This window comes from Maylandia zebra, linkage group LG13 (assembly GCF_041146795.1).
Source record: "Maylandia zebra isolate NMK-2024a linkage group LG13, Mzebra_GT3a, whole genome shotgun sequence".
In the NCBI taxonomy this organism is placed as follows: domain Eukaryota; kingdom Metazoa; phylum Chordata; class Actinopteri; order Cichliformes; family Cichlidae; genus Maylandia; species Maylandia zebra.
This window is the reverse complement of record NC_135179.1, coordinates 11,110,069-11,129,658: the sequence shown is the minus strand read 5'-3', so window position 1 is coordinate 11,129,658 and position 19,590 is coordinate 11,110,069. Positions and strand designations below refer to the sequence as shown.

Genomic DNA, 19,590 nt, shown 5'->3' with positions numbered 1-19,590 from the left:
TCAGTATACATCAGAAAGGCAAACTGCCCCATCAGTGCACCTTCCTTGTGCTCTAGTTGATGTCATGGTAGGCATGAACATCCCTGCAGGCCAGTGAAGTCACATCATCCCCACACATAGTGTATATACACTGTACAGGATGCAGTCTTTAAAGTTTAATAGCATGAAAGTCAAACAATGTTGGAACACTGCATTTAATGCTCAAGGATTCAGATGCCAGGGACTGTAATGGAATCACCAATCCCTAGTTAATTTTTCAAAACTGATACCCAGAAAGTATGCAACAGAGAAGGGTTCACTGCAAAGGGACAGTGAAATGCTTATGGCAACCAGGCCTGAATCTGCCATTAAATCCTTGCAAGAGGAGAAGTGCATCCCACCATGTTGCATGCCATAAGCGATCACTTTCACTTTCCCATTTTGCACTCACTCATATATCCTAAAGCGGTTTCGGCTGGATTTCAAGTTGACGTTAGTGTATAAGCAACCTTTATCTGGGGTCACTAGAGTTGATTTATAGTTCAACCAGTTAGATGGCGATACATCCAACATTTATAGACATATTAGCAAATAGAGCCTGGAGTAAAAAATGCACTTTGGATCAGTCGACTTTAAATGTACCTTTTAAGAGCATGTACTTTGTCTATATCAGAGAGTCCATAGAATATTAATTGAAATGTGAATTAAAAAAATGTAACATACATAAATTTAGGCAAACAAACAAAACTACATTCTGTATTCAAATATAACTACATACTGCATGACTGCATGTATACTTATCATTTTACACTTTCCACCTTCTGTAACACACATTAGGATTCCAGCTGAAAGGTATTACTTGGTACAGATGGGGGGGAGCTTAAGCATCTGCAAACAAAAACAAAAATAAAAAAGGAGAAAAGAAATTTCATTTAAATTCCTGTTTCAAATTTATCCTTCACAGTTTATCATCTAAGAGAGCATTTAGTTAAGATGTTCGTGTAACATGAACCTTGGTTGTTAATAACTGGCTCATGTGGTAGAGGCCCTCAGCTGAAGCTGGCTGTTTTGTTTAACCACTTTTTCTATTTTTAATAACTTCCTGTACAGGACTCGGTTGTGGAGCACCTTTAAAGCGCCCTTTTTAAAAACGGCCTCTGTCCTGAGGTGGCCTCCAAAACACATGCATTATTGATGCATACACCGGCCTTGTCCTCTGCACTCCCTTCACTCAGTCCAGTTCATCAAGCAACAGCAGCTGCATAGCTCCCATAAGAGACAGAGAGGAGAAAGAAAACATGGCCAAGTGTTCAGAGCTCAGAGACCTAATGTACGTCTGTGGAGGTGGATGAAGCAGGAGCAGTTACAGTTCGAAACAGCAAAAACCCTTCACAAGTTCACATTTTTAAGGAAATTCAGTGATTTTGGTTCAGCTAAAGAATGAACCAAAATCATTCATTCAAAAAACTATTTAAACTGACTGGGTATTGATCTGCAGATATAGCAATATGCTCTCTTCTTTACTCCATCATCAAATATTTACCTTTAGTTTCCGTATCTTCTCTCTGACTGCTTTTATGCACACACACACACACACACACACACACACACACACACACACACACACACACACACACACACACACACACACACATTTGCAAACAGCATCAGAACTGAACGTAAACAGTTGGAGAAAATCGAGTGAGGCCAAAGGGAGAGGCTGAGAGCCATGTAAATGGTCAATTGGCTTAACCCAGTGGTGTCTGTTCTTGGTGTGACAGTGTCAGTGGGCGATGCGCAAATGTGCACTCTTCTGATTTCCCTGATGTAATCCTCTCTAGCATATTGGTTACCCCCCAGGGAGGAGAGATGAGTGAGATGTTTGATAGTGTTTGCTCTGGGATTAAGATAGCACTTCCTCACATTCATTCATTCATTCATTCAAATGTGAATGAGTGAGAAAAAAAAATATATATACACACCATCTTCTATGAGTGCATCAGCGTCTTGTAACTTTATATACTTGCTAGCTGTCTCATTATGTTATACTGCCATCTAGTGATTCATCCACCAGAAAAAACATTCGTGGAGTGAAAACTCTAAACTGCTTCCATTTGCATTACTGGGAACATTCATGAAGTTGCCTGGAGGGATTCTTTGCCTGGGAATAGCTTTATAAGGCAGCTGCATGATCTTTTCTACTTCAGCATGCAACACTGGCGCATGTCTTGTAGCAGTCAGATTTCCATTCAGCTGACTATCATACCCCTGACAAAAACGAACAAACAGGAAAAATACTTCCGAAAACATTTAAAGTGTTATATGTTTATTTTGTCACATAAACTGTTCTTTCCTTTGGTTGTGTGTAAGGAAGTGGAAGTGTATTATTATTTTTTTTTATCTTAAGATCAAATTGCCATGAAACCAGATTTTATTATGGGCGTTAATGTATTGGCAGGATGGGTTCAATCAATATATTTTGCAAATAGCAATATTAGAGTCAGTTTGTGATCTTATAAAGCCAAAGTTTATGGCCGTTGCTGCAATTGTTAATTGGCATCCATGTACCATGTAATCACATGGTAATATCTACAGTAGGATGTCCTGTTTCCCTTTCCTGGTTTGAGTTTAAATGGACCTGTGGGAATAAGATAGGAATGAGATGCTCCAGATTAGCTGTTGTATGGATAGGAGTCATTATGCAGAAAATGAATTGCTACGAGATGCCAACTTTAACCACAAGGTGTCATCATGAGCTCGCTCCTTTTATTCATGAGATGACAATTGTAGATAAACCATGGGATGGAAACAAAAGGTATTAAATGATCCAGCATACTTTCACTAAAAATGTATCACATGTAAAGCTTTCCACCATCGAACTTTATGCATTTACTTTAAAGCACATGCAGCATTTCTTGCGGCCTATTCAAGCTGCTAATGGCATTCATGGCTTCCAGATCCATTCCAGTAGTTACACGTGTGTGTGTGTCAAGTCAAGTGTGCAATAAATTACAAATGATGTATACAGAAGCTTTAAGGTCACTGACACATACCCCCCATCTACGTCTACCTCTTATTGTGTAGTGAAATTATACCCGTGGCATGTTTTCTGCATTTCGCACTACAAAATTGCTTTGGCTGAAACCCAGGGACGTTTGATGTGCAGCGGAGGAGCTAATCAAGCAGCAAGTTAACGGCAACAAAGCAAAAACGACTTCAAGCAGCTGCCACTGCTGTGGGTGAGGGAAAAAATCACAACAAGATGAGTCCACAGCTCGGGGACCAGTCTAGTGTAAGTTATTAGGAAGAACTGGGCAGATGGGGAAGAGAGTGGAGAGATGAGAAACAAGGGGAAGGCTGGATAGAGAATCAGAAAGCTGTAGTTCTATGTCTTCCTCCGTTTTTTGTACAGACATGTGGGTTTGAAAACCATTGTTCTACCAGTCAAAATGTGCCTGTCATTGTGAAGCATCACCCCTTACTATTACATTGCCCATGTTTCAAAATAACTCTAAGTTATCACAAAACAGTGTATCTCTGTGCAGCAGTAAGACACCACGCCCATGAGCTCAATCTGTTTAACTTAACCTAAAAGTAAACGTCATACTTGGGCTCTAGTTACATATTTAGCCGCATAGCATGCTTGAAAATATATTTTTAAAAAGTTCAATATAGCCACAAACAAACATATTATTGAAATGTGTAGTTAACTACAGGTATCATTGTAAAACTACTGTTGGTCATTCATGCTGTCTTACTCATGTTTGTCTTAATGTTTGCTCATGCAACTTTTGGTTTCCTGTGTGTTTGACAGTTATGCAAAATAGGACAAACGATACTTACTTTTCCTAGTCTGTGCAAACACAGATGGGTGCATGAATGATTTCACCTGTCGACCTTGATGAAGACGTGTCATTGTTTTCACAGTTTTCACCTAACTGTTAGTTATTATTATATAGGTACTTTGTTAGAAGTACCCAGTACTCCTCATTTTGCTGTTATGCTTTTACCTGCTTATTGCGCTTCAGCCCATCTGCTGGAGTATCCAGTTTGCGCACTGGTTTTATGGTCTATTATGTTGATCAGTATGCGGTTACACATACTGATCGCTAGGTGGCAGCAGCGGTCATGATTTCCAGGCCTTTTGCTCCAGTCGTTTCCCCTAAATTTTGAAGAGAGCCAAATAGTTACCCTTCATCACTTCTGTTCTGAGGTTTTGTTACTCTTCCGACAAATCTGCACAGTACTGAGTGGAGTGAATCCGTGGCAATGAGTGTTTTAGTGAAACTTTGAGAAGCTCTCCTTCTCTGGTGCATGGAAAGCATATTAGAAGCAACAAGCTGTCTTTTGTTTTTTCTTGTTTCTCTCTTCTTTGTAACCATGCTTAAGTTTGTGGTTACATTTACAGAAATGATATGAAGTAAGAGCAACTAATATTAAAACTATAACCTGCAAATTACATGCTATAATGTACTGTGCACCATTACTCATATGCAAATTGTTTTTAGCAGTTTCTGAAAAGTTCCTTCATATTTCTGCACAGTGCCAACATCAAAGCATGTTCATGCATACTGTAAGGTGAGTCAACAGTCTGGCAGGTTGAACCCGTTACTGCGTTTCATTGGAAACAGACAAACCTGCACTGTACACACTTAGACATACAGGTCTAGTGTGCACAATCAACACTAATACTGACTCTGAGCAGGATGTGAATAAGTTGCACAACCTTTAATCCCTTAAAGCAACAAATAGTTTTTTGAACAAAGCATAACATTGTTCCTGTGTCAAGACCCATCTTCACTTCTTTCACTCACTCATTTTTGTGTTAGTTGTCATCCTTTTCTGTGCAATATTCAGGAAAACATGATTCAAATTACAGCAAATTGGGCAATGTACAAAATTCAGTTAAAATACACCAACAAAAAGAAAACTAACAATAATTTTTACTTTTAAAAATTGGAGAGAGTGCCAGACTATCTTGTCAGGCAGATTATCTTATATGTGCAACCCACATTCATGCTGGTAAAGTTCAAAGCTACCGAAGTCAGATCATTTATTTAAGTTGATACAAAGTTCTCTCAGAATGGCAGTTGTCTTACGGTTAGCTGTCAGATGAGACTGAATACACTAGAATAATATGCAGAATTTGTCCTATACTGATGTCTTGGCCATTCATAACAGTTACATAAAGTAACGTATGCAAAGCAATGTATAAGAAAGTCTTCAACTTTGTACCATTAAAATTTAGTGATCATGTGCATCATAATGATAAGAACGGCTATCTAAAGTCAGAGTGTACTAATGGACTCGGCAGCATAGCCTGCATCTACCCACAGAAGTTCTCATCTCACAAATGTAAATGTATTTTAAATTTAAATGAATAATGAATAAAAGTACCATTTAATTATTACTGGACTAAAAATGACACACACAGGTTTGATCATAATACAAGCTGGTTACTACTAACAAAACAGAAAAGCTGGGCTGTGATTAATGAACTTGTTTTACTATAATTTATCTGTGTCACCGTGCACTGCTAGCTGATATAACATCAAGTAAAAAGGCTAGATAGGCTGAACGTAAAACACAGCACACTATGAAAATCTTGTGCATGATTTAACCTGCCCTTTGGCGTTCAGAGTGAACACCCAGTGAAAGCATAAAGAATGGTGCTGTTAATCTTTTAGCTGGACAGATTTAATGGAATGGTGTCAAGTGACAATAGCTGGAAAAACTATCGGAGTGAACCTAATGCGATCAGAATAGCCTGTGTCTGTCCTCTATCTTGGAATTTACAGTAGGGGCAAAAAGCCCAGGTGAGCCTTCTTTAACCCTGTAGTGTGCACACTCATATACATTAGTACTACAACCGTTTCCTCCGTCTCAGTGAAACAAAGAAACTGAAACCTCCTAAAATAAGTTCTTTTAGTTTTCAAACCAACTCTTTAAATCATGTCCTCTGTGCATAACTGGTTTATGACATATTACTTAATGCATTAGTGGTGACTCGTGTGTAATTGCACAATAATAAACAACATAATTAACAACATAGTGAAATATTGCCTATATGCTTTCTTAGAAATCTACATTAAACAGGACTCCTGTAGTGCTTTAAAACCCATTGTACTGTATATCTTTTGGAAGTGCTGAAAAGGGGATTTAAGGTATAGTGTTCCTGTTTTCACTTTGTACCATTTAATTGTGTGTTACTGAAGTGAAAAAGTGTAGTGGTTTCCTCTAACTGAACTTTATTTCCTGATATGCCTCTCCTTGTCTCAGGTCTCAGGATGGAAGTCAGGACTCGGTCTGCCAGGTGACCTTTTACTTGAGCAAAAGGCACCCGCAGTGTGCTTATGTGTGTGTGAGAGCGTGTGTTTTGTAATAGTACACGTCCAGCACACAGGGAGTGCATTAATGCTCGTACTCCCCTCGCCATGTCTCTCTCTTTCTCGTTTTTGACCGTAACTAAACACCGCGCACCCCGCCGCCCCCCTCCTCCTCCTCACTCGCCAGACCCCCTACAGTTTTATCCTGTTTTATGGGACACACCTGATACACCAAAAATGCATAATGGCCGAGGAGAAGGTGAAATCAATGGGTTCATCAATAATGTTAACACTGCGATTGAGCTCAAAGTGCTGTAAACTAAAAGAGAAAAATAGCTAAACAAAACATAAAGATGCATTCTAAAACAAAGTATATCAAATGGTCTCACTCTATCAATGTTGATGGTTTTTTTTACTAGTATTTATTCAGTATTCAGCATTTATTCCAAAGTCCAAATATGCTTTTCAGTATTTTAGAAGTTATAGTTTCACAACACAAAATAATTTATTCAGCCAAACTAATTATAATCCCAAATATGTATTGCATTTTTTTGCTCCTACATATTAATCATTACCAACATCAGAAATAGTTAGAATCTTTGCATTTTGATTTTGTTGCAACTAGCTATGTTTATTTTGGGTAAGCAATGAAGAAGGAGGACGTTTTTATACAAACCACCACCACACTGACGATGAACTTTAATCTCTGTGTCCGACCTGGGCAAGTATTCTAAAAAAAATTTATGCCAGTAAGTATCTCAGATTCTATCAATATCAATGTTATAGTTAAAAGAAGGCCAAAACTTCCCTCATTCATAAAACATTGGAGATTTATTTTAAATATAATACCAGTTACGCAATTTAAAAATATTTTCATAAAATAACAAAGATTTCTTTGAGAATGATTTATGTTGACATCCATATCATTTTTAAATGCATACAAATAATATTCAGGCCATGCATTATATTTATACTTAAAAACACAAAATCGTTTGGTAAAACTTATCAAAGGTGAAGGATAATGTTTCTATTTTTCATTTTTTTTTCCAGCTTCTCCTCTTCCTGACAGTGACACATGTTTGCATTCATTTTTTAAAGGTGGTTTTCAAATTATGAAAGAGGAATTTCATTCTGAAATATGTTCTTCCCATTTCACGTGACTCTTTTGTGTGCACTGATGAACAGTCTGATGTCAACTATAACAAGAAGAGAGGGAAGAGTATGTCCTCTTCGCTAACTATTAACTGAGTCTGACAGTTTAGATCCAGTAAAGTTACTTTCGGCTCTTGTCCTATTCAGAAAGAGCCACCTCAGCAGGTAGTGCAGTATATTTTATTTGACAGATTTTTACTTAGGATGTCCTTCCTGATGTAACCACCGAGGGATTTGTGTCTCCTCAGGATCAATAAAGGGATCATTTACTTGTTAGATGTGAACCATATGGTGTACACTATGTATCCACTAAAAATATATATACTAAACTCAATCAAAAAGACTAGACCCTGAAAAGAATTCAGACCTGTATGCAAAATGTAATAATAACTTTTAATGATTATGACTTCATTCAAAACATATGGATGCTTAAATAAAGATTTAACTTTTTTTTTCTTGTTTCTGTGCATATGAGAAGAAAGATGTAATTGTGTATGCAATTGATATTTTTTTCTGCTGTCTGATTTAGACTCCACATTACAGTGGCAGTGTATCAGTAATGTAAAACCCAGCTGTCTAACACACTTGTTAGGACAGCTACCAACCGTTGCAGTCAACAAGTGGGGTGAATTATTAACTGGTTACATTAATGCGATCCTTTGTTTCAATATATTAGTTCTGTATTTTGTCTTCCTCATGGCCACACAAAACCTTTCAAATTGCCAACAAAATCAAAGAGTCATCATTTGCTGCACATTTTGTCCGTAATTATTTTGAGGGTCATTTTAAAAGTGCTCATGACTCAGAGGACCTGAGTCTAAGCCTATCTGCTCTGCTGAAGTTTCCTTGAGCAACAACAGTGAATCCCTTCCAGCTCTGAGGCCGCTGCCATAAAAGTTTGACCTCTGACCTCCCTGAAGGGGGTCTAAGTCAAAAGACAATTTCCCCACTGGGGCCAATAACGTGTCACATTATAACCACCGTGTCTGTAGCTGACATTTCTATTAAGTGTGTTAACATCACTTAACAAAAGGTTCCGGATTAAATGTGTATTGAAAGAAACCTTTTATATTCAGATTTGGTGAAGTATGTGGATTAAATAGGTTTGATTAACTCATCCACAGAGAAGAGACAGAAATGCGGAACAAAAATCTAAATCTTAAAGCTTCTGTTTTTATAGTAACAAAATACATTTTCGCAGTATTTAATTATTACTTGTTTTTGTGATATTATGAGTAAAGGACGGCTCGAATACAGAGCTGATAAATCAATCTTTAGAAAGAGAAAATAACTTTTTCAATTTTAGTTTAACAGCTGAGAAACTTTCAAATCAGACTGTTTCATTCGAAAATTGAAAAAAAAAATCAGTGCTGTTTTATGTCGCACAGTTAGTGAAAGTTGTGGAAAAGAGTCCAAAAGTATATAAACATATAAACAATGATTATAATAAATAAATAATCACTACTAAGTATTTAATGTTTAATACAAAGTCTGATGTTTTTAACACCAAAGAGTCCGTATTTTGGCTTTTCTGTTTTTGCTTCTTGTTTTAATCGAGAAAACCAAACAGAATGAATAAAAATCACCACCCTACCATTCACTAAATCGGGCAAAACGCGTGTGTAAAATGCCTTTTGCGCTAATGACAGTGCGGAGATGCAATAATAACAGCTAAAACTGATCTTAGGTCAGAACAGCTCTGCTTAGTACATGCATTTTGCTGTGAAATTGCATGGATGTGATCTTTACGAGGCCAGGACTCAGCATTCTCTCCTGATTGTTTCAGGATTTTGGTCTTGGGGCAAAGTGGCATTCGCTTCTATTTTACGGCGTTGTTTACATGGTGAATTGACAGGCGATTAAATACCCTACAGATGAAGAAACCAGGACAAGATACATCTGTCGAACAGTTTTTCCTCCCTCATCTGTTGCTTTGGTGGGTCTTTACCCCCATAAGCCAGCCTAGCAGAATCACGTCAGTGCGCCTCGTTAGGCGTTTTCTTCAATGCTGGCAGATTTTTCATCTTCTGTTAAAAAACCCCCCAAAAAAACATCCAAACAAAAAAAAAAAAAAGTTTAATAGCCTCCACTTTCCGGGCACACATGGCGCACTTATAATACCAGTTCAAGTTCACATTTCAAGCCTTATGGGAAACAAGAGAGTGAAAGAACGAGGAGACGAAAATCACAGCTCTTTGTAGGGTTGTAGGGTTGGTTTGGTGAAAGGCCAAACATTCAGTGTTATGTCTCCTCAAAAGCCGCTGTTTTGGGCTTGTTGTGAATAGACCCATGTGTACTTAAATCCTTGTTAATTACAACCTGTGGGCTTTGTGTTGAATATGTAATTGACCTTCAGGCGCAGGAAGCTGTTCCCAGGAAGCTGTGACCGATATTTCACATCTACAGACAGTTCGCGCACTCTCTGAGAGCACTTCTCATATTTGCACTCCCATTAGAGCCACCTGGGTCTACAGGATAACTTATTAACGAATAAAAGAGTGTTTCGCCCTTGTTTCAAATATTAAAAAAAATGTTTGCAATCCATTAACATGTGAACCAAAACACCCACTTAACAATTAACTATATGCTGGCATCGTTTTTTGTTTTTAAAATGCGAGTAATATTGTAAAATAATATTATAGTATATCATGCATAATGTGTAACATTTATCAATATAAACATGCAATATGTAAGAAAATTATGAAACTATAAGCTACTGTTATATTCTGATATGAAGATACAGAAGACACCAGAAAATACACCGAGCACGCGCCGGCCTGTCGAAACCTGAAATAGGGGAGGTACTAAAGCCTTATGATGGAAATATGAAAGGCAGAAAAGATGTTTTTTTAGGTTTATTCTGCACGAACTGATCAGGCAGCAGAGGGGAGGAGGGGGCGGGAGGGAGGCTGGAGGTGTTGCGCGGCTGAAGCTGTTCAAACAAAGTGTCTTCTTTCAGCGGTCGTTTCCAGTTCTGTTTTTTTCCTACTCCAAACACTACGGTACTTTTGTTCTCCCGGACTGAGCGCGGAAAGATAAGGTGTCATCACTCGAACGTCAGGGTTCCCAGTTGGAGAAGCACTGCTAAATTTCGCCCAGCTTTGCCTGCCATGGCCACATGCCACATGCTTCGAGTGATGTTTTTACAAAACATTGGACTGCGTGCGGAGCTTTTCTTAAAAAGAAACAAAAAATCGGCAATAATCACTTGGATGAACTTTGACCTCATGTCCTTAAAATTGAAAAACCTATCTATCTATCTATCTATCTATCTATCTATCTATCTATCTATCTATCTATCTATCTATCTATCTATCTATCTATCTATCTATCTATCTATCTATCTATCTATCTTCTTGCAGGAGATATATGTGTCAGAGGCTAACAGCTTTTGATTTTCAGTAATATCTGATCATGTATTTTCCTAACGTTGGGAAGTGGTGGCTCAGAGCACATTTAAAAAGCCTGAGGAAATAAGGCTGAATACATGGTTTGTGCGTTGTTCTGCATTTAAAATTACATAAATGAGCTGAAGGGAAAAATATCTAAGTATCCTCAACTGAAACTACAAATGATCATAAATCCTAAATACTATCGTTCAAGCAATATTTCTGTAACACTGTAAATATCGACGTTTACGTGCAGATTCTCTAAAATACGTTTTATATATTTTGTCCTCCAGCTTATATGGTTTTATAATATTATAAGGAGGTGACCCGTAAGAGACAAAAAAAAAATGCCAAGAAAATGTCAAGAATCATTCAGAATCAAAGAAATTCTCGACTTTATTCCACGTGTTTCTTTTTTTTTTTTTTTTATTGTAAAGGGTATATGAAACTATAGGTGAATCGTTTTATGTTTCATCATTTATCGCAGAGTTTACATGCAGTCTCTCCCCAAATTAAAATGCAAATAATTATAACAATAATATCAAGGGGTTAGAATATTTTATCTTATCACAGCCCCTATGAGACACGTTTAACTGGCATACTCCATCAGCCCACCCTCCCCCAGACAAACAAACAAACAAACAAACAAACAAACAAAAATAACCGTTTATGGCTCTCTTTAAAAACCCCATGTAAACAGAAAGGCGATGGGTACACGTAACTTTGTGCCCATAGAGTCTGGTGATAAAGGTTAATCTAAACCCCTAAAATAACAACTGTAGGCTAATAGTAACAAGAATTAAGACACTTTATTGTTATTGTTTTCAACAATATAACATATTACGTTTTTACATTCCGGTAAAGTTTTCTTTCTTTCTTCCTTCTTTTCTTCTGTTCTTTCTTTTTATCAATTTTTTATCCCCAGCCCTGCAGCAAAACAAGCCATCTCAAAAAACTACTACTTTTACTTACTTTTTCCAAATTATATTTTCCTCAAGCGAATTAACGGGGGGGGAAAGTTCGGTAGGGTCCTGTTTAAGTATATTTGGAAAGTTCTTAAGTGCTCTGCTCTGAACTCTTGATTCTAGAAAATCCCCGAAACAAGGGCTCGTTCAGTTTGGGGATAAGAGGAGGTGTTGCGCTCACTGGCAGGTTTTCCTCTCTCCACTTGTTGAAAAAGATTTTAAAGGTTGAATATGAGACTAAATGATTTGTTACGGTGGCTGTTTTCGCAGTGTTCCAGTCTGTCTACCTTGCACCGTGCCGCAAGTGCTTGAAGCTTAACTCACACCACCTCGTAAATTATTTTCCCCAAAAAATGGCGCTCCATTCAGTGACGGCTTTTAAGAGCCGAGGTCCACTAGATTAGAAGACATAGGGTTCAGTATGGTGTCATGATGCAATGAGTGGTGATGGTGCATCGAGTCTGGGCCGCTGGGTACCGGGATTGCGCTGGGTCCCGGCGGGGGCGCAAGGCCATGCAGGGACGGTAAACCGGGGTTTGCGCCGAGGAGCTGAGCCGGACTCGGAGACGTATGATCCGGAGTCCCAGAAGGTGTTTTATCGTCGTCCGAGCTCCCCAAAATAGTTTTATTTCCATTAATAGAAGAAGTCAATGGGTTGTGACTGTTGCCGTTGGAGTTCTCGTTGTTTTCTCTGCGAACAGAAACCAAAGTCACACATCAGTTTGGTACAAATGCGGAATTACAGCACATCTGCGAAAAAGTGCATAACAACCAGGAAGATTTAGGTGAACTGAAATTTTCATATCTCGGAGTAAAACCTACAGGAACAAAGACACCAGCTAATTGTAGCTTAACATGTTTAAGATTGCATTAAAAATATGAACATGAACACACACTTGAATTAAAGTGGCACACACAATTCTGTTGTGTTTACTAGAATATTTATTGGGTTGTGACACTTTTACAACAGCCATAATAATCTCATTAATGTATCAGTTCTTAGTCTGGTTATTTATTAATGTTCACACAAGAATACGTTGAGGCACGTGTGCCCAGATGCAATCACTTAGCCAGCAAAAATAATTAGAGGGTCAATTCACTACAGAAGCGCTATATTAAATATCAGTAGTGACTGGAAGATAATAAATCCATCTGACTACTGAACTTGCATGAAACTTTTAGAGCAAGTTAATTTAACCATAGTGACCCGTGGAGAAGCTCAACCTGAGGAAGTCCTCGGCCACTCGAGGAGAGCTTGTCCACAGCTCTAAATAAATGACAGGCCTAATCATTCTGAAACGCGTGCGTACTGCGTATGGCATAGTTCATAGGTTTGCTGTGAGGCTTTTCTCAGTGGGAAGACATGATTTACGTGGAGCTTTCAGCCCAAATTAGTGGCCAGGGGGTGAAAGAAGACACCGACCCAGTGAACACCTGACAAAAACACATCTCCCGCACCTCTCTACATGCCTGGCTGTATAATTTCCAAACTCTGAAATGTGCAAACGACTCATAATGAAATGTCAGCCTGGCTGATATGAAGACCAGACAACAAGCCACATCAATTACACCGCAAAACATCTTTCATACGTGTTCTGATATGTTTCCTTGCATATACCATGTGTTCATCCAGTGTCTGTGATTCACAGTAGTCTGCATATATTTCTTCTCTGATCTTAACGTGAAAGTCAAGTTTCATGTTATAATCAGTGTGGTTACTAAAACATAAAAGTGGGGTAAAAGCAACTTTTATAACCTTGTAATTTACCTGACAACACGTCTTTCATTTCGTGCGTTTCAACTTTTAATAGGGGCTTATACAGTTATCACAGAAATACACACAGTGTAACTTTAATTTGTGGCGATTGAATAAGATCTGAGAATATGTCCATGCTATCTACGTTAAATAAATTTCCAGATGTAGGTCAGAAATTTATTTTTGCATACAGAGTCAGCAGTGGCAGTCCGTGACTCAGCAACAGTTTGGAACTACCTCCTATGTTTTGCTTGATGTGACAATGATAAAAAAAAAAAAAAAAATCTAATCTGAGATTAGCGTCTGTTTTAAGAAGTAAATATACTCCTACCTTTCCTTTGCCTCAGCCGCTCGATCTCTCTGCCGTCGGTTTTTGAACCAGTTGCTGACTTGCGTGGTCGTGAGTCCCGTGGCCTCGGCCAGCTCTCTTTTCTCCCGTGGGGATGGATAAGGGTTGTGGGTGTACCACTCTCGGAGGATACTCCTGCTCTTCTCTTTGAAGCAATAGCTCGTCTCCTCTCCGTCCCAGATAGAGCGGGGCAGGGGGAACTTTCTCCGGACGCGGTACTTCCCTACGGCGCCGAGCGGACGGCCTCTCAGCTTCTCTGCCTCGATGTAGTGCGCTTTGAGCCACAGCTGTTGCAGCTTCGGGTGGTTGTGCGGCGAAAACTGGTGGCTCTCCAGGATCTTGTAGAGCTCTCGGAAGTTCCCCCGATGAAAAGCAACTACGGCTTTCGCTTTGAGAACACTCTCATTTTTGTGGAGGTGCTCGCACGCCGGGAGGGACCACAGAAAGCGCCCAAGACGCTCGATGTTCCCCCCTTGCTGGAGGACTTCGCAGACACAAGCCACTTGTTCTTGCGTAAAACCAAACGTCGGAAGCATGGACATGGCGACAAATAAACCAATACAGATTATATTGTACCTTACTTCCACGTCTCTCCTCTCAGTGTCTCATTAAATCAAAACGCATTAAGTCCATAAGCGTCAAAAAGTCCCCAAAAGAGTTACCTAAAACGTAAAAGTGCCCAAGGTTAGGCAAAGTCCAACTGCGTATTATGGAATAAGCTCAAGTCCGTTCAGCCATGCGAAACCCCAGGCGACTATTCTCCATAAAGTTGCTAAGAAAGAAAGTTGCTACTCCTTCCACCGTCCTCCACCTTTTCTATGCCGTTTCAACATAAACTACTCCCGGAGACCGGGCTCGCTGGCTCGTTTTAATAATATTATTCTAAGCTGGCAAGACAAGCGATTATATGAACTCTGATTGGTCGGTTATCTGACCCACGGATGGTGAGGATAAGACAATAGCCTTAGTCAAATTATTTGCCATGGTTACGCTGTCACTCAAAGTAACCCGATATGCTTTGAGGTGGCTCCCTGGCAAAATCAACCTGATTGTTCCCTTCACGACCAGCCCGCCTACCAATAGAAGAATTGCTCAGATTTTTCCTTCTAAAACACTTTTTTCTTCCCCTTCACGTTGACAGACACCTCAGGCAGCCAAAGAGCGTAAAGCTGTGAGGAGCGTGGATGAGAAGAGCGGCGTTGATCCCACAGCCCGGGGAAGGATGGCGCCAGAGTGCACGGAGCCTGCTGCAGTTTGTCTTCATGTCCCTGGCAGCTCTCACAAATCAATCAAGATCTCCTTAATGCTTGGAACTTTAAAGTTAGTGTCTTCATTATTCCAAAGACGTGAAATAACTGTCAACAAGTGACAGATTGTTAGACGGGTTTGAAAAAAAAAATGCTGCCACTTTTTTATAAAGTATATTTTTCTTCGAGTAAACGAAAAAATATAAATATGACCAAAAGTGAGTCAGACTATTTCTGCTTCCGAGGACTGAAACGAGACTTAAACTCTAAGGTGCTGATGTGGGAGTGCAGTGAACCATCACCCGATTTGTTAATTATAATATTCACAAACCGGTATTCTATAGAGAGGTATTTAAAATAACAAAAAGACGTTAGAATAAAGTTTAAAAAGTTATTTGTTAAACAAGTACACTTTGTCATACTCTCAAATACGTCGTATCAGTTTTAGACCTAAATAAACGTGAAATTTCTATATTAATAGCAACTAAAGAAATCTTTTAATTGTTTTGCGAAGTATGTGTTGAGCTGAACTGGATTATGCATGTGATGACAAAGATTATGAATATCTAAATGAGTGGCGAGGAAGCAGCTGCAGGAGCGCACAGATTGGCAAACAATCTCAAGGTGTGCAGCCGCTTCATGGGGAAATAAGGTGGTCGTGTGCGCAGTGGAGTGTGCGGGACAAAGAGCGGAGAAGAAGGAAAGTCTGGCAGGCGACATCGAAGAAGAAAAACGGCTTCAATCAGCACACCGGTGAGACAAATATTTTCGTCCGTATTTCAGTCATCTGACTCACGAGGTTTAGCGCATCAGCGAGTAAATTATCTCAAGGACTGACATATGAGATCTGAAGACAAGACCTAAGTAATCATTTTAATATGACGATTACATTTTTTTTTGAGAGTATGGCTGTAAGGAGGGGAGCTTATGTGAAAGTGAAAGGTGTTTAAGGGTAAAAGGAGAGGAGGCTTTATAGTTAACTGAGGAGAAGTGAGTGATGTGAGGTACTTGTTGAAATGGTAGGGCGACCTAAAAGAAACCGGGAGCAGCCCGATGTGCGCAAAAACTCAGGTTTGTAGTTGGACTCAGGTACACGAGGGAATGCGTGCGTGTTACTGACTGCTGAACCAAAGATTGACCAGTTGGTAGATTTCTATCGCCTCACCATGGGACCGCTTCATTAGAGATACGATTGTCAAGTACACCCACACTCGGTGTCACATCACTTCACACACACACACACACACACACACACACACACACACACACACACACACCATCATCATCCTCATGTCCTCATCATATATTATCAGTGTAGAACTAAAAAGCTCGGAGAGATTATTATTATTATTATTATTATTATTATTATTATTATTATTATTATTATTATTATTATTATATGTTGTTGTTAATATGATTTAATAGGAGCAGTTTCGTCATAGGCTTACTTGAATTTTAGAATTTTGGAAAGGTTGCAAATAAATTACAGCAGCTACCTTAAATCGCAGGCATGTAAAATTAAAATGGTATTGTCGGTCGAAATCATTTAAGTAAGTTACCCAATCCACAGTCCACCATCCATCCAATCCATTGTCAATATTTCTCGCTAAGGCAGTGAGGCATCGCAGTCGCTGCTGTTTTTCTGTTATTTTCTCTTTTTTTTTAAATTAAATTAATAAATTATTAAATTAATAGTGTAATTGTGAAATTGGTTCATCACCACAGACGAAGGCTCCTGTAAGAGAAACCTCATTCCTGTTTCCGCCCTGTGTCCTCCCTCAGTTTAATAAATTGACTTTGGTTTCGCCTGAAGCCCAGTTCTCAGAGTATTACGGCATTAGGCTGACTGACGGTAATCGTCAGGGGACCGGCACCGACCTGGCTCGCCTGGATAGTGAGAAAATTAAAAGGGCAATTTAAACTTATAATAATAATAATAATAATAATAATAATAATAATAATAATAATAATAATAATAATAATAATAATAATAATAATAAGATAAGATAAGATAAGATACGATAAGATAAGATAAAACTTTATTAATCCCTCGGGTGGGTTCCTCTGGGAAATTCGGTTTCCAAAAGCACAGCACCGATAATAATAATAATAATAATAATAGTTTACATATATTATATTTAAATTATAATTATATTTATATATATATTTTAACTTCACCCTGCGCTTGCACTTTTAATTCAGACTATTAATAAAAATCATTGTGAGGCCTGTAAACAAAATTTGACTGATATGAAATTTTAAACCGATTTCAGATAAAGCTTATCATCTCAACTCATCTAACGCAAACACCCAAATGCCCCGTAATCGAGTTTGATGATCGAGGTTCTCCCAGTGGCGAATGTGCTGCTGCGATTACACCGGCAGCAATCCATAGAAGTTACTCTGTACACTCAAATATTTGTGATGAGGCTAAATAATTTGTTCGCTTGTCCTTACAGACTGATGATGCTCCCTATTGAACTCTTTTTATTTTCTCTTTCTCTCGCTTTTTTTTTTTTTTTTTTTTTTTTGCTCAAATGTCTTGATCTCAGCTTAAACTTCAGCACTGAAGATTTAACGAGAATAAGGTCTGAGGCTACATGTGAGCACCTGTTCAGTTCAGTTCATCATAAGTCTTTGTGTTACTCTCATATGATCATACCTTCTTACAGGTATTCAGTCTAATTTCCCATCTCTGTCAAAATAAGTTTACATGGTATCAGATCTTTGACATAAAATTCTTTCAGATAATCTAACTGTCCCACTTGTGTTTTTGACATGCTCCTGCTCACACTGATATTTGTTATTTTTGAAAATGCCTGTTACATCTTATTCACTGTGCATTTGATAGGTTAACGATTAGAAATGTCCATAGCCAAATCAGAGTAGAGTTAAACAAGCACTGACAATATGACTGCATATACAAAGTATCTTCATCGCAGTGGGATTGGCCAGGTCAGATCTGTGTCTATATATTGGCAGTGACAGGGGTCCAATGTCTGGCTCTTGACAGTGTTTGTAAACCACTTGTTTCCAGGGATCAGTTTGATCAGAAGGATCTGTTTCTGAAATGGTAATTATTACAGCTGCTGATGAATAGAGATCATGTTTCTCCTAATAGCCAACCCCCTATTTTCACAGCCTCCCACTGCTCACCTCAGCCACTCTCCACCACGACCTCCTCTAATTGAGCTGATTATTGCAAGATGTATGCATGTGTGTGTGTGCGTGTGTTGTATAGACTGTGTTAACGTATACAGGAATAGGATGTGGCTTGGATTGGGTAAGACTGCTGCTGAATACACTGACCTGAGACAAGCACAACACAAGCTTGATAAGTATCAGTTTTTTGGGAAAGACATCCAAATGTTAGATAGAGGGAAATAAATTATTAAAGCCAGAACCTCTGTGTCTATACTGGTTAAGGGGATGTGAATGAGGGCCTATCCAATAATTGGTTGTTTACATCTATCTTGTTACCCTAGAGGCTAGGGCTATCCTATAGCACAAGGAGGAGATTTCACTAAACCACACATGCAAGCAACAAGGAGGGGGTCGTCATTGAGGGGCGGGGCAGAGAGGGGTGGGTGAATTTGCTTGTGTGGGGTTCCTGTGTTCATCTCATGAAAGGCTCTGACCGGTTGGCAGGTTCATCAGATTGGACGGTTTACATTTCAGGCCCTCCCTGCACTATACGGGCCTGGCAATTTAAATGGCAGTTAAAAGGTGAGTCAAGCATCACCTTCAGTTGATATTCATCACAGAGTGCACACACACATAGCAGCATAAACAAAATCAGATAGGAAAGATTTTCTCAAGCACCTTCTTTTTTTACTTGAAGCGCAAGCTATAGTAGGCCTCTATGAATTTATTATGACAGCAGTATAAATAACTATAAATGTTAACTAAAAGCAAAAGATTCGGTCTTAATTATTTTGCTTTGTTTAGGTTGTAAAAGCTTTTGAGACATCAAGGTATTATTGTAATCAACCATGGGCTAAAAAATGCTTTGAGTATTCAACAAGTCTGCCATATTGTCAATTGATTACCTTCCTGGATCTCACATAAAATAATCAAGAGGTCGTACTCGACCAAGATAGTTCGTGAAAAACAAAACAAAACAAAACAAAACAAAACAAAACAAAACAAAACAAAACAAAACAAAACAAAACAAAACAAAACAAAACAAAACAAAACAAAACAAAAATTCCTACAATTAAAATCATTCTGTGCCTCATACAGTTTGATGTACCATATTAATCACCTAACACCCCACTGTCCCCTCACCACCACCACACTGCTCTGTAACATGCCTATACCAAAACTGGAGCTGGTCTGAATACTGGAGCAAATCGCTACAAGTGTGTGTTTTTCTGCAAAGCTGGTTAACAGAGTTTGTATATATGCATCTGTTTTGTGTGTGTCTG

General features: G+C 38.7%; 1 protein-coding gene and 1 long non-coding RNA gene across 3 annotated transcripts in view; one reads left to right on the top strand and one right to left on the bottom strand.

Annotated features, from left to right (window-relative positions):
• Nucleotides 1-11,635: 11,635 nt before the first annotated feature.
• Nucleotides 11,636-14,821, bottom strand: six2a (SIX homeobox 2a). Its single transcript, XM_004570086.3, has 2 exons — nt 13,899-14,821; nt 11,636-12,502 (listed from the first exon to the last, which is right to left on the bottom strand). The coding sequence occupies exons 1-2, from the start codon at nt 14,456-14,458 to the stop codon at nt 12,190-12,192; spliced, it is 873 nt and encodes a 290-aa protein (XP_004570143.1). The 5' UTR covers nt 14,459-14,821; the 3' UTR covers nt 11,636-12,189.
• An 829-nt stretch (nt 14,822-15,650) lies between these two features.
• LOC143421689 (uncharacterized) overlaps nt 15,651-19,590 on the top strand; it is a 46,333-nt gene continuing 42,393 nt past the window's right edge. For both annotated transcript variants that reach the window (XR_013101252.1, XR_013101251.1), the window contains exon 1: nt 15,651-15,916. This is a non-coding gene — a long non-coding RNA (uncharacterized LOC143421689). The remainder of the gene's footprint in view (nt 15,917-19,590) is intronic.